The following is a 13,787-nucleotide window of genomic DNA, read 5'->3' on the forward strand; positions in this document are numbered from 1 at the left end:
CCCTTACTTCGCCTGGTGCCTGGCGGCAAAGTGATTGGCTTGAAATCAAGTCACAGAACAGAACAGATGGAGGAACCAGGGATGTTTCCCTTGTGCTGGAGAAGTCTTGAGGTGGGGGAGGGGGCCCTGACATGGGTCTTCATGGAACTCAAAGGCTGTCCTGTGGAAGAGGGTTTGGAGACTTGGTCTAGCTGGCCCTGGAGGGCAGAACCAGGAGTGGCTGATCGTGTTAAAGGGAGGCCACGTGAGACCTTTTCCTTTGGGACTGCAATGCCCCTCTCCAGCTCCAAATTTCTACCTAGAATCTAAAGCCCAAGGTCATAGGTCACGTCCTCACTGAAGTCTTGTCTGAGTCTCCTAACTGGGAACAACCAGGCCAAAGGGACCCTTCTGGCTTGTATTACTATAAGGAGCAACGTAAGGTTGCATATTACAGTCATTAGTTTTTGTTTCTAATCCTACCGCATACAGTGAGATCCATGAGGAACTAGGTCTTGGAAAAACTTTATCTCCCACAGCATTCAGCGGGCACTTGGTCAATCCACCAATAAGCATTTATTAAGCACTTCCTGTGTGCTGGTCACTCTACTAAGTTAAAAGGTGGGTCCCTGTCCTCAAGGAGGTCACATTCTAATTCTTAGCGCAGGTTTACTGTATTTCAACATGAATATATGTCACTTTAATGAATGCTATTGTAGTTGTACTCCTCATCAATAAATCGCTAAACATTTATTAAGCACTTCCTGTATGACGGGCAATGGGGTAAGAAATGAGGATAGGAAGAAAAAGCAAAAACTGTCCCTGCCCTTGAGGAACTTATATTCTAATGTACATATACAGATGATACAGGCAAAATACATATAAAACTCATCTCGTGCATCAACCAAGTAATAATATGTCAGACTCTTGACCAGAGCCTGGCTGTTCTGGCATTTAGAGCTAAGAGATGACTTAAAACCTGGCTCTTCCACTTATTTCCTGGGTGACTTCAGTTGGGACTTCTTTCTTATTTGGGCTTTAGTTTCTTCATGTGTAAAATGAAGGAATGAGGTTAGGTGTTCTTGGAGATTCCATTGAGCACAGTAGGTGCCTAATAAATGCTTGTCGAATTGACAGTTGAAAATTTAGAGTTGTCTGAAGTCAGAATGGGCTTCCTCATTAGGTTCTTCTTCACTGGAGGCCTTCAATTCAGTCCAAATGTTTCCAAGTTAAGCCCTACCCTCAAAGAGCTTACGTTCTATTGGGGCTTCACGCAGAGAGCAGATGACCCTTCTCAGGAATGGTGTTGGAGGGATTTATGCCTCAAATGATCACTGGAAATCCCTTCCAGATCCAAGATTCCCCCATTCTATGAGATTCACTCTATAATTGATTTTTTATACAGCATTTTACAAGGGTAAAGCACTCTAAAATCATTACTTTACTATTTTAACAATAGTAGATTCCTCTATGTTTATCATAGCAATAGTGATTTCCAGTAAAACAGCAGACCCTGAACTCAGATCTTGAATGTAAGCTCAAGTCACCCATACTTCTTTAGAGAAAGGACCAGAGGGACTTGCATACTTTGGACATTGCTCTTGGGGATGCACCTGGCCAATTCAGCAGTCCTTGTGTAAAGAAAAGCTCTCATGGCCTTGGTCTTGCCAAGCACAGAATGGGAACATTTAGATTGGCCCAAGTGATATCAGCAGACTCTTCCATTCAGTCCACAGTGAGGACCAATGGCAGAAGTCACTCTTTATTGATATAGTACAAGGCAATCAACCTACTTATTAAGAGTGTAGCCACAACCTATTTCTTCTACTGGGTTGAACCAAGGCTATGAAGCTTTAGACAGCTGAAAATCTCTTTTCCATATTTTAAGGATCTATGATTCAGATGGTGGTGGCATATAGTAGGAAGCATGCCAGCTTCAATCGGAGGACTAGGGTTCAAATACAGGGCTCTCTGAGACCTGTATGACTTTGGCCAAGTCATTTGACCTCAATGAACCTTTGGTTCCTCCTCGGTAAAATGAGGGGCCTGAAGTAGCTGACCTGAGAGGCACCATGGTAAAGGGGATGAAGTACTGGCCTTAGAAGCAAGAAGAACAGAATTCAGATCCTGCCTCAGACATCTGACCCCAGGATCAGTCACTGAACCTCTCTAGGTCTCTTGCTTTCTACATTTGTAAAATGAGGACAATAACAGGATTAAATGAGTTAATATTTGTAAAGCATTTTACTTCATATATGTTTGCTTTACATACATTTACATTTGCTTTACATACATACATGCATACATTTGCCTGAGTACACACACACACACACGCAGAAATGCTTATTCCTTCCCCTCACCCACCTCGATGTAATATCTGTGAATGTATGTATATAAAACATGTAGCACTTTCTAAACCTTAAAGTGCTATACTTTAGGTTTTTATTTATGTATTATATATTTATTATATTTATATAATTATACATAAATATATATTGTATCTATAATATCTATATATATTTTATAGAATTTAAATTAGTTTAGTATTATTATCATTATTCCAACTCTAAGGTTCTGCACTACACACTCTGTGAATAATGACTCTTCAGTAAAACATATAGGGACCTAAGAGCATGGTATATGCATGCCTGGATTTCTACGTACGCACAGGTGTCAAACTACTCACCCTTATGGCAGTAATCAAGTTCATAGAGCTCAACGTCCTCGGCTTGCTTCTCCCAGTACACTAAGTAGTGCGTAATATTACCATTTGGCTCAGAGGGTGGTTTCCACTTTAAAATGATCTGGGATGAAGAATTGGAAACGGATATTGGGTCTAATGGGACTGAAGGAACTGCAAATAGGAAGAAAACAAATTGGCAAAGATGACAAAAGACAGAATAGTCAATGTAGGTGGGGCTGCTGGAAGACAGGCACACTAATACACTATTGGTGGGCTTGTGAACTGGTCCAGTCATTTGGGAAATCAGTTTGGAATTATGAGCGAAAAATGACTAAGCTATTCATAAATTTTGGCCTAGAGATCCCACTACTGGACCTGAACTCCAGGAAGGTATAAGGCAGAAACAAATGCCCCATGTGCACCAAAATAATAATAGCAGTTTATTTGTGGTAGTAATAAACTGATGGGTGTCTATTGAGGAAAAACTAGTATATAAATGTAATGGAATACTATTGTGCCATAAGAAATGACAAATAGGACGAATTTAGAAAAGCATGGGAAGACTTACATGAATTTAGTAAGCAGAAACAAGAGAACAATAAACAGAATGACTGCAATAATTTAAACAAAAACATTGCTCAAAAGAAGTCAGATGCTGAGTAATTATAAGACCAATCTTCACCTCAAAGAAGACATTAGGAAGTATCTTTCCCTACCTTCAGTAGAGGGGTGGGGCATAAATGGTAGGGAATTGCATGCAATGTCACTGGGTGAGTTGGTTTTATTGAACTGGTTTTGGGGTGGTTTTTTTTAAAGGGAGGGCTTATTGGGTGTGGAGCAGGAAAGCTATTGAGAAATGCCTATGATACAAAAACAAAAGGTATCCAAAAAATCTATTTTTAAAAACAGGATGAAAATTACCATCCCAGTTATCATTTGCAAAGAAGCCCTTCCTTGGGGAGTCAGAGCACAACATCAAAGTTTCATACAAGATGGCATGATGCCATCTTAACCACATGGAGATAAAGATCATTCCAGAGAAAGGAACATTCTTAGGTTGAGAACTTTATCAATGACCCAAATCAGGAACATGACAAACAGGCAAAAAGTTTGCAACAAAGTTGAACTTTCCTCAGCTGACTAAATTCCAGCGTGCTTAGGGCAGGGAACATCTCTCCCTTTTTGACAGAGACTCTTCTCTGCCAGTTATTAACTCAAGACAATTTCCTCACTATGCTGTGTATTGGGGGTGGATACGGGGGGAAGGAAGCACTGGGCTCCATTGCAAATACGTGGATTACCTAGGGGTCCTACCCTTTGTGGGCTGGATGACCGACCTGAGACAATCCCTGTAAATGGTTTTCCTGTCCATGAAATGACAACTCACCAGTGGCATTAGTCTGGACATAAATGATCTCACTCTTGGCACCATAGGTTCTCCTCTCATCAGAGAAAGTGACCAGGGTTTTCACAAAGATGGCATACTGGGTCCACGGCTTCAGGTTTCGCATCAACCACCCTGGGTGTTGATTCTGTGTCTTAGGATCATTAGACCTCACTGGGGGTTCAACGTCAACCACTGTCCAGCTATTGGACCCGCAGGCATCCTGGCCATCAAACTCGGTCACATTCTGGTAAGGCCTTAGGTAGAACACAAAGAATAAAGGGTTATCCTGGTAGAGTGCTGGCTAGAATCTGAGGCTTCTAACTAGTAGCTGCCCAACTTGTCCAGGCTCTCTGGAGAAGGCCTGACCCAACCTCAGGTATTATGGTGCTCTAGAAGAATCAGGGCTACAGGTAAGTCCAATACTTCTAAACAAAAAGAAAATGTGAGTCAGGTCACTCTATTCCTTCTATAAAGCAAAAAGAGGAATGTAGAATATTCAGGTGACGATACACAAAGTCAGACTCATAGGCCTCCAGTTTACAAATTCTTCCTTTAAAAAAATTAGGACATTTGCCCTTCTCCAATCCTGCAACACCTCATTCCTTCCTGCACGATCTTGCAAAGATCACTGACTGCAGCTCGGCTCCGCAATCGCATCAGCCAGCTTATCTGGCTACGTTGGTTTGAACTCATTGAGGGTGACCAGTTAACAGTAAACATTTATGTAACACTCAGAGATTTGTGAAGCGCATTGCAGATTGTCTCATTTTATCCTCCTTATGATCCCGGGACGGGAATGCTCTTACTGTCTCCATTTTACAAATGGGGAAACTGAGACAGAGGTTAGGTGACTTGCCCAGGGTCACACAGCTAGTAAGTATCTGCGGTCACATTTAAATCTGGGTCTTCCTGATTCCAGTCCCAGCACTCTATACTATCAACTAGGTGATCCTTTACCCTTTTCTCTACTTATCTTGGGTTTCAGTGACCTTTTATTCACTTTGTTCTATCCTTTACTGTACAAAAATCATACTCTTGGGCACAGAAGCAAAATTATTTTTTAAAAAAACTTTAAAACAAGGCAAAATTAAAATCGAAGTAGAGTGTACAGTTACTCCCATTTTACAGATGAGAAAATTGAGTCTCAGCAGTGTCAGGATTGGAATCCAAGTCTCTAGAGTTCTAGTACTCTTATGCTAGGCTGCTTATGCTTATGCTAGCACACCTTATGCTAGGCTGCTTCCTCAAAAAGGACTAATTCATTCGAATGGATGTCAGAATGGAGGCCCGGAGTCAGGAAAACTCAATTTTCCTGAGTTCAAATCTGGCCTCAGACACTTACTAGCTGTGTGACCCTGGGCAAGTCAATTAACCTTGTTTGCTTCAGTTTCCTCACTTGTAGAACGAGCTGGAGAAAGAAACAAGAAAACCCCAAACAGGGTCACGAAGGCTTGGACGTGGCTCATACAACTGAACACCATCAATCCATTCAGACCATTCTAACCCCAGAGATAAAGCGTTGCTAGATGGGAAAAGGCCAGCATGATTCCAAAATCCCCACATTCCCTTCCTTCCACAAAAATTTCATGTCTCTGAATCAGGAGCCTATGACTGAGTTTAAATTTCAAGACTGTAAGGGAATTTGGGAAACGGTCAATGTTGGAAGGACTGGGAAAAGATAGGCACACTAATACACTGTCGGTGGATCTGTGAAATGAGCCAATTGCTTTGAAAAACAACTATATAAGAATTTGCCAATACACAAAAGGAATGGAGGACAGGAAAAAAAAGTCCCATATTTACCACAATATTCATAGCAGCATCTTTTGTGGAGGCAAAAATCTGGGAACAAAGTGGATGGATGCCCGCTGATTGGGGAATGGCCGAAACAACCGTGTTGTCCTCATATTATTGTGCCGGAAGAAAGCTCACAGACAACCTTCAAGAGCCACCCTGCCTCCTGACCCAGAGACAGGTCGGGTTCCTCCATGTCCTGGAGGTGTTAACTCTTTCATCTCTGGAACTTCTGCCCCAGGACCCTACTGCCTCTTCTGGTCTCAGCCACATTTAATGTCACCCTTTCTTCCCCAGCCATCTTTTCGACAAGTTTGACAACCACCTTGCATTCCAGATCAGGGACTTGGGATTCCACACCAGGTCATTCTCCCAACCCTATCCTCCAAATCAGGAACCATGATCAAACCCACTCTGCCCCTTGTTTCTGGAAGAAGTGCATCCATCTACTGAACTATGGCTCCACTCACCATCCCGGTAAATTTTGACCAAAATACCGATTTCCTGGCCACCACTTCCCTCTATATATTGTCTCTCCTTAGTAGACTATAGGTTCCTTGGGGGCAAGGACTATCTTGGCTTTTGTATTTTCATCCCCAAGACTGAGCACAGGGATTGGCACATGGTAAACATTTAATAGATGCTTCGTTCTTAGAAATGATGAACATAAAGAAGTCAGAGTAATATGGGAGGATACATATGAGTAGATGGGAAGAAAAGGAATTCACGATGTAATCCAAAAAGCCAAGACCAGAAGACTAATTAACAAACACGGGACAGATGGCTATATGCTCATCTTTCTCCTATTTTTCAAACACTTAATTAGGGAATGGCTGAGACGACAGTCACTTGAGGAGCAAGCTCGGGGAGTGGGGGAAGTAGCAAGCACCCTCAGTTGTTTCCCTCGGCTTCCTCGTGGTTTCCCAGCTCCATGTTTCTACTCACGCTTCTTTGTAGAACAGCATGAATCCCAAGAGGTCTCGGAAATCAGGAGGCCAATAAGGCTCCCATCTCAGTAAGATCTTGTCGTGAGAGGTTCTGATGGAAGAAAACCTGAGTAGCTCGTTTTCACCTGAGGAAATACAGGTACAAAAACAGAAAGAGTATCAGCAGAAAAACCTGGGGGCTCTGGAAACTGCCCCATCCTCGAGTGTCTGTGGAAAGTGGCGACCCCTTGACATCATAGAGACAGTGTGTGGTGAGGACACCTGAGCTCAAATCCTAGGTCCAATGTTTCCTAGCTGTGTGACCCTGGGGCAGTCACTTAATTTGCAGTCTCAGCTTCCCCGCCAGTAAAATGAATAAAATAGGTCTTTTGTTACCTATTTCATAGGGTGGTGATGAAGAAAGAGCTTTCTATATTATTTTCAATTCAATAAAACAAACATTTATTATGTATTTGCTATGTATGAAAACATCCATAGAAATGGAAATAATCACCAACCCATTAACCAATTATTAATTATTATTATTATTCATACCTTATAGCTGATGGAATGTTTATCATCATTACTGTTATTTTCATATTTGGTGGGATGTTTATTATCATTGTTAATAGCAATATTAAGTTAATATGATTAATATTAGCATAATAAAAATTGACTATTAATTAGGTAGCTAGATGGCATAGTAGATAGAGCACTGGATCTAGTCAGGAACAAATTCTCTATTCAAATTTGGCCTCAGACACTTACTAGCTGTATGACTCTGGACAGGTCATTTACCCTGACTGCCTCAGTTTCCTCATCTGTAAAATGGGGATAATAACAGCACCTACCACCCAGAGTTGTGATGATAAACTGAGATTATATCTGTAAAGCACTTGACAAACCTTAAAGTGTTCTAGAAATGCTAGCTCTTTATTCCTCTAGTTCTCAGCTCCTATTCCCAGGACCATCAGTTCAGAGGCGGAAGGGGCCCTAGAGGTCACTGAGTCCAAACCCTGTATTTCACACATGATCCAATGGAGGCCAAGAGGACCTAAGTTCCCCAGGTGGCACACTGGTGAAGCTTGGGTGGCATTCCAATCCAAGGGAAGGAGTTCAGACCAACCCAGTCCTAGGGTAAGTCACCTGCCCTTTTCTGTTTCATGTAGACTATTGTGCAGGGGGACAAAAATGACTCTGTGTAACTGAAAGCGCCAGATCCCAGGATCCCAGATGCAGAGAATGAAAGGTCCTCAGGGGCCAGAGTCCAGCTCTTCACTGAAACCGTCTCTGCCATCCTCCCAGTCAGCCAGTCAGGTGGCACAGTGGCTAGAGCCCCGGGCTGGGAGACAGGACAACCTAAGTTCAAATCCTTAGACACTTACTGTGTGACCCTGGGCAAGTCACTTAACCCCTGTCTGTCTCAGTTTTCTCATCTGTAAATGAGGATAATAAAGTAGTTGTGAAGATCAAATGAGATAATAATTGTAAAGTATTTACACAGTGCCTGGAACTTAGTAAATACTATGTAAATTTTAGTTTATTATTATTATTATTAAATGTAAAGTTCAGTGCCTGGCACATAATGTGCATATCTCCTTCCTTCCTTCTTTCTTTTTTCCTTCCTTTTCTTCCTTGTCTTTCCTTCCTTCCTTCTTTCCTTTTCTTCTTTGTCTTTCTTTCCTTCCTTCTTCTTTGTCTTTCCTGCCTTCTTTCCTTGTCTTTCCTTCCTTCCTTCCTTTTCTTCTTTGTCTTTCCTTACTTCTTTCCTTTTCTTCTTTGTCTTTCCTTTCTTCTTGCCTTCCTTCCTTTCCTTCCTCCCTTTTCTTCTTTGTCTTTCCTTCCTTTCTTCCTTGTCTTTCCTTCCTTTCTTCCTTTTCTTCCTTGTCTTCCCTTTCTTCCTTCCTTTTCTTCCGTCTTTCCTTTTCTTCCTTATCTTTCCTTCCTTCCTTTTCTTCCTTGTCTTTCCTTCCTTCCTTTTCTTCTTCTTTTCCTTTCTTCTTTCCTTTCTTTTCTTCCATCTTTCCTTCCTTCCTTGTCTTTCCTTCCTTCCTTTTCTTTGTCTTTCATTTCTTCTTTCCTTCCTTTTCTTGTCTTTCCTTCCTTTTCTTCTTTGTCTTTCCTTTCTTCTTTCCTTCCTTTTCTTCCATCTTTCCTTCCTTTCCTCCTTGTCTTTGCTTCCTTCCTTCCTTTTCTTGTCTTTCTTTCCTTCTTTCCTCCCTCCCTTAATGTCATCCTTGATTCCTCACCTGCACTCACCCCACGTATCCAGTCACTTGGCCAGTTCTGTCTCTCTCCCTTATTAACATCTCTCTTCGATGTCCCTTTTCCCTTTTCACAGCCACCACCCTGGTGTAGATCTGCTCTCCCTGTCTGTCTCAAGTTTCTCCCCACTCTAGTCCATCCTCAACTCAGCTGCCAAAGTGATAACTCTCTCTGCCTTAGTTTCCACCTCTATAAAAAGGGCATAATAAGACCTGAAGCACCTACCTCCCAGGGTTGCTGGGAAGATCAGATGAGACAGATAAGTAAAGCCCTGGACGAATTTTAAAGTGTTAAGTAAATGTGCAGTAGGTATAGTAGTAGTAGTAGTAGTAGTAGTAGTAGTAGTAGTAGTAGTAGTAGTAGTGGTAGTAGTAGTAGTAGTGGTAGTAGTAGTAGTAGTGGTAGTAGTAGTAGTAGTAGTGGTGGTGGTGGTAGTAGTAGTAGTAGTAGTAGTAGTAGTAGTAGTAGTAGTAGTAGTAGTAGTAGTAGTGGTAGTTTCAGTTTCTTAACTGAGAGGCTGCAAATGTCCAGCCTCACTGGCAGCCCTTTCCCCAGATCATCCGGTGTACTCCGATGCTTTTTGACCTCTGGAGGGTGGAGTGGAGTTTTTTCCAGTCTCTCACTGTCTTCTACTCCCGGCCATAATCACACCCACTACCTGCTTCCCGTATAGAGTTGCATCATCATCTGCCAGAACAAATACCCTCCCCCAGACACAGCTGCCAAGGTTGATAACAAGAGGCAGGCAGCCCACGTTCGGGTCCCTCCAGGCCCAAAGAAAGATGGATTCTCTCTAGAGAGGCAGCTAATTGACACAGCAGATAAAGTACTAAACTAGAAGTCAGGAAAATCTGTGATCCGATCGGGCCTGTGTGATGCTGGGAAAGTCACTTAAGCCAACTCAGTTTCCTATTCTATAAAGTAGGGATAATAATAGCACCTACCTTCCCAGGATTGTAGTGAGGATTAAATGAGATAATATTTGTGAAAGGCCTCAAAGCACTTTATAAATATTAGCTATTACTGGAAATTGACTCATTCTTTTCCCCGATCCCCTTCCACAATGGCTCGTGCTCCTCTCCATCCCCCTTGTCCCATCTACTTCCCCCTGTCACCTGGTTACCCACTCCTTCATACATTCCCCCTCCCCCATGTCAAAATGGAACCTCTATTACAAGCAAGGCCTCACGGAGGGCGATGATGAGTAGTAGAGTCATGTCTCCATTCTGAGGCTCAGAGGAGCCTGGCTCCTTTTATTTACTTAACACTCCAGTTAGGCAAGTGTTAAACAAACAGCAAGACTCCTAACACTCCCCCCACCCAAAAAAAGACTTCCTAATAATAAGTGAGAGGCCCTGGCTTTCGGTGTCCTTAAAGACCTAGCAAGTGGGCCCCACTTGAAGAGGAAATTCTGCCCAGGGTTGCATCATTCCCTCAGCAGCCTTAGAGACCCAACTCTGAAACTAAGTGTGCTAGCTTCCGCAGTAGCTGAGGCAAAGAAGAGGGAAGCCCAAAGGGGCAGCAGGGCTAGAGTAGTTGTGCCACACCACTCATCAGAGGAGCAGGCTCTCAGCTGCTGAGTCAATCATTGACTCGAGAAGCTTCCAGTGCTCTGCGCTGCCTCTCAGAGGAAATATGTGGCATTTTTATTTGATTGATATCTTCTGTCTTTACGTCATCTATATCTCCCACTGTATCCATCTCCTACCCCTCCCAGAGATCTACCCTTTATAATAAAGAAGGAAAAAAAGAGAAAGAAAAAAAATCATTTCAGCAAAGCTAACTATAAAAACATATACCTACTTCACACCCATGGTTCCCCACCTCTACAAAAAGTAGTGCAAAGCATCTTCTCCTCTCTTCTTGGAGGCCACGTTTGATCTTTAAGCATTTCACATTCTGCTTGGCATTTCAAGACCCTCACAATCTTGCAGCAGCCTGACTTTCAGAACTTACTTCAAATGATTCCCCTGATGCACTCTCTGTTTCAGCCAAACTGGCCTCCTTCTTCTGCCCCAAACAAGATACTCTCCCCCTCCCACTGTCTGCCTGTCGACATCCCTAGCTCTGACCCAGCCACTGCTGCCTTCTCCAGGAAGCTTTCCAGGATGCCCCCAGCTGCCTGGGTTCTTCCTAATCCACCCCACTTTGGATGTATGTATTTGATATCTGAGAGGGAGTGTGGCTTGGTGAATAGAGAGCAGACCTTGGAGTCAGGAGGCTCTTGGTATACACCCTGCCCCTGACACAGAATGGCATAGAATGGGGAATCATTTTCCTTCCCAGCCCTCCAGGGAACTCCATAAGCCTACAAATTTCAGAGCAGGAACTGATCAGGCAGCAGAAAGAGCTCTGGGCTTGGTATCAGAAAGATATGAGTTCAAATCCAGCCTCAGATACTTCATAGCATCTACTTTGCACGACAGTTGTGAGGACAGAATGGAGTAAATATTTGCAAAGTACATAGCACAGTGTCTATGCTAAATATATAAATATTTTATATATTTATATAAAATTTATTATAAAATATATTTATATGTATATCTCTATCATATATTATGTCAAAATACGTTATATATTTATATAAAATTTAAATATATAAATATTTATTCCTTTCCCCATGAGGGAGTCAGTGCAAGTAACATTATTCCCAGTTTGCAGATGAGAAAACGGAGGCTCAGTATGGAGGGAAAAGATTCAACCATGATATACCATCTCCTGACTCTGTGTCTTTGTATTGCTCTGTCTTCTCCCCTCCCCTTCCTGGATTTCCTCGACTTCCTTCAAGACAACTCAGATCTCACCTTCTGCAGGAGCCCTTTCCTGTACCTGCCCTCACCCCAGCCTCCCACCACTTAGTGCCTCCCATCTACTCTGTACATATCTTGTATGTACATAGTCGTTTTCACGTTGTCTCTGCCACTGGAGTGTAAGCTCCTGGAGAGCAGGGATGGTGGTTTCTCCTTTCTTTGTAGTCCAGTACCTGGCACGTGGTAAGATGTGAATAAATGTTTGCTGACTACATGACTGACTTTACCATGCTAAGAAGGTCTTGAGAAGCCAAGGCCAAGACTCCCCACTGGCTTCTCACCCACGTTCTCCTCGTCTGTTTCGATGGTTACTACCATCATGGCTCATGATGTGGAATTGAAAGAAGACTAATGGGAAACTACCTCCCTGTTTCAGGGGTGAGGCCAGCATCCTCACTCCCCAAGCCCCGTGTCATCCCTTTAACCCCGTGTAATTAACAACTGATATTGACACGCCGCGCCCCCCACCCCGACCCTGGATCTGCAGGATCGCATCTGAGCTAATCAATAACTCTATGGCAGAAGCAGGGCAGGTAACACCCCCATTCTGCAGAGGAGCAGTTAGAGGTAAGATCTGAACCCAGATCTCTCCTGATCCCAACCCTAGTACAGCATCTGCCACACTACTAGCCACCTTTGGACAGTTCCCGGATAGGGGGGCCCCACCCTCTGCCCACCATGGAGGCCATCCCAAACCAAGTCTCACGTACAAGAAGCTTGGTCGCCGTTGGTCTTCAACGCAATATCATTCCTCTCCTGCCGGCCCTTTGTGCCGGAAACTTCTTCCATTTTGTGGATTTCAGATAGGCAGAGTTTGGGGTTATAGTGGAAGAAGAGTTTCCCCTTGGCAATGGTGAGGTTGTGTTTGCTCCAATCCCACAGCTGCCTCAGGTTCTGATTGTCCAGGGCATAGAAGGAGTAGTTCCTGTGGAGGGGAACACAGGGAAAGGTGGGAGGTAACTTGGACCAGCTCACCTGGGAAGTGTGGCGTGCCCTTTTCCAGGCCTCCTCACCTCCTGCCTGAACAGCTTCCATAGGCTCCTAACAGGTCTCCCTGCCTCAAATCTCATCTCCCTCCACTTGATCCTCCAAACAACTGCCAAACTGGGTTTCCTAAAGTTCAGGTCTGACTGTGATAAAAAGTAAGCTCCCTGAGGGCAAGAATGGCTTCATTTTTGTGTTTGTATCTTTGATGCCTATCACAGTGCCTGGTACAAAGAAAGCATTTAAATGCTTGCCAGTTGGCTTAACCAGGAATTTTGCTGCCGGACAAGGGCATCCTTGATATGCACTTAATGTTATCTTAAATTTTGAGTTCTAAATTTTCTCTCTCTCTCTCTCTCTCTCTCTCTCTCTCTCTCTAGCCCTTCCCCTACCCACTGAGAAGACAAGCAAGATGATACCCATTTTTAAAAAATATATTATTAATTTAAAAAAAAACATTTTTGGATTTTGAGTTCCAAAATTGATGTGTATATTTCAAGGACCGATGTTTGTCCTCGGGGTTGCTCCCTCCCCAGTACTGATCACGGTGCTTGGCAACTTGTTGGATGGTCTTTGAGAGTCCCTGGGGCTTAGTCAGCCCTAGTGGTGAGCTTAACTAAGACAGTTCCCAAAGGACGACACATAGGGCATCATCCGTCTTGTACGGGAAGCCTGGTAAGATATGAGAGGTATTCTATGCCACAGCCATCGAGAAGCCAAGAGAACCTCACTAAGATGACATATCAAGGGAGAACCTCAGGGGATGATTTATGTGTAGAAGCATGTGTGTATACGTGCACTGTATATCTTGGTTCAGGCCTATGATATGACTGGGCAGCTAGGTGGCGCAGTAGAAAGTGTTGGACTTGGAGTCAGGAAGACCTGGGTTTGAATCCTGCCTCAGCTCTTAGCTGTGGGACTCTGAACAAGCCTCTTGACCCCTCAGCCTCAGTTTCTTC

The 13,787-nt window shown here is 43.3% G+C and overlaps 1 protein-coding gene across 2 annotated transcripts in view; it reads right to left on the reverse strand.

Moving 5' to 3' along the window:
* INSR (insulin receptor) overlaps positions 1-13,787 on the reverse strand; it is a 150,872-nt gene that overhangs the window by 30,999 nt on the left and 106,086 nt on the right. For both annotated transcript variants that reach the window (XM_036758164.1, XM_036758159.1), the window contains exons 6-9: positions 12,555-12,769; positions 6,789-6,915; positions 4,050-4,303; positions 2,666-2,833 (exon numbers count right to left, since the gene is read on the reverse strand). In XM_036758164.1, the coding sequence (XP_036614059.1) occupies positions 2,666-2,833; positions 4,050-4,303; positions 6,789-6,915; positions 12,555-12,769 (764 nt within the window). The remainder of the gene's footprint in view (positions 1-2,665; positions 2,834-4,049; positions 4,304-6,788; positions 6,916-12,554; positions 12,770-13,787) is intronic.

This window comes from Trichosurus vulpecula, chromosome 1 (genome assembly GCF_011100635.1).
Source record: "Trichosurus vulpecula isolate mTriVul1 chromosome 1, mTriVul1.pri, whole genome shotgun sequence".
Taxonomy (NCBI): Eukaryota; Metazoa; Chordata; class Mammalia; order Diprotodontia; family Phalangeridae; genus Trichosurus; species Trichosurus vulpecula.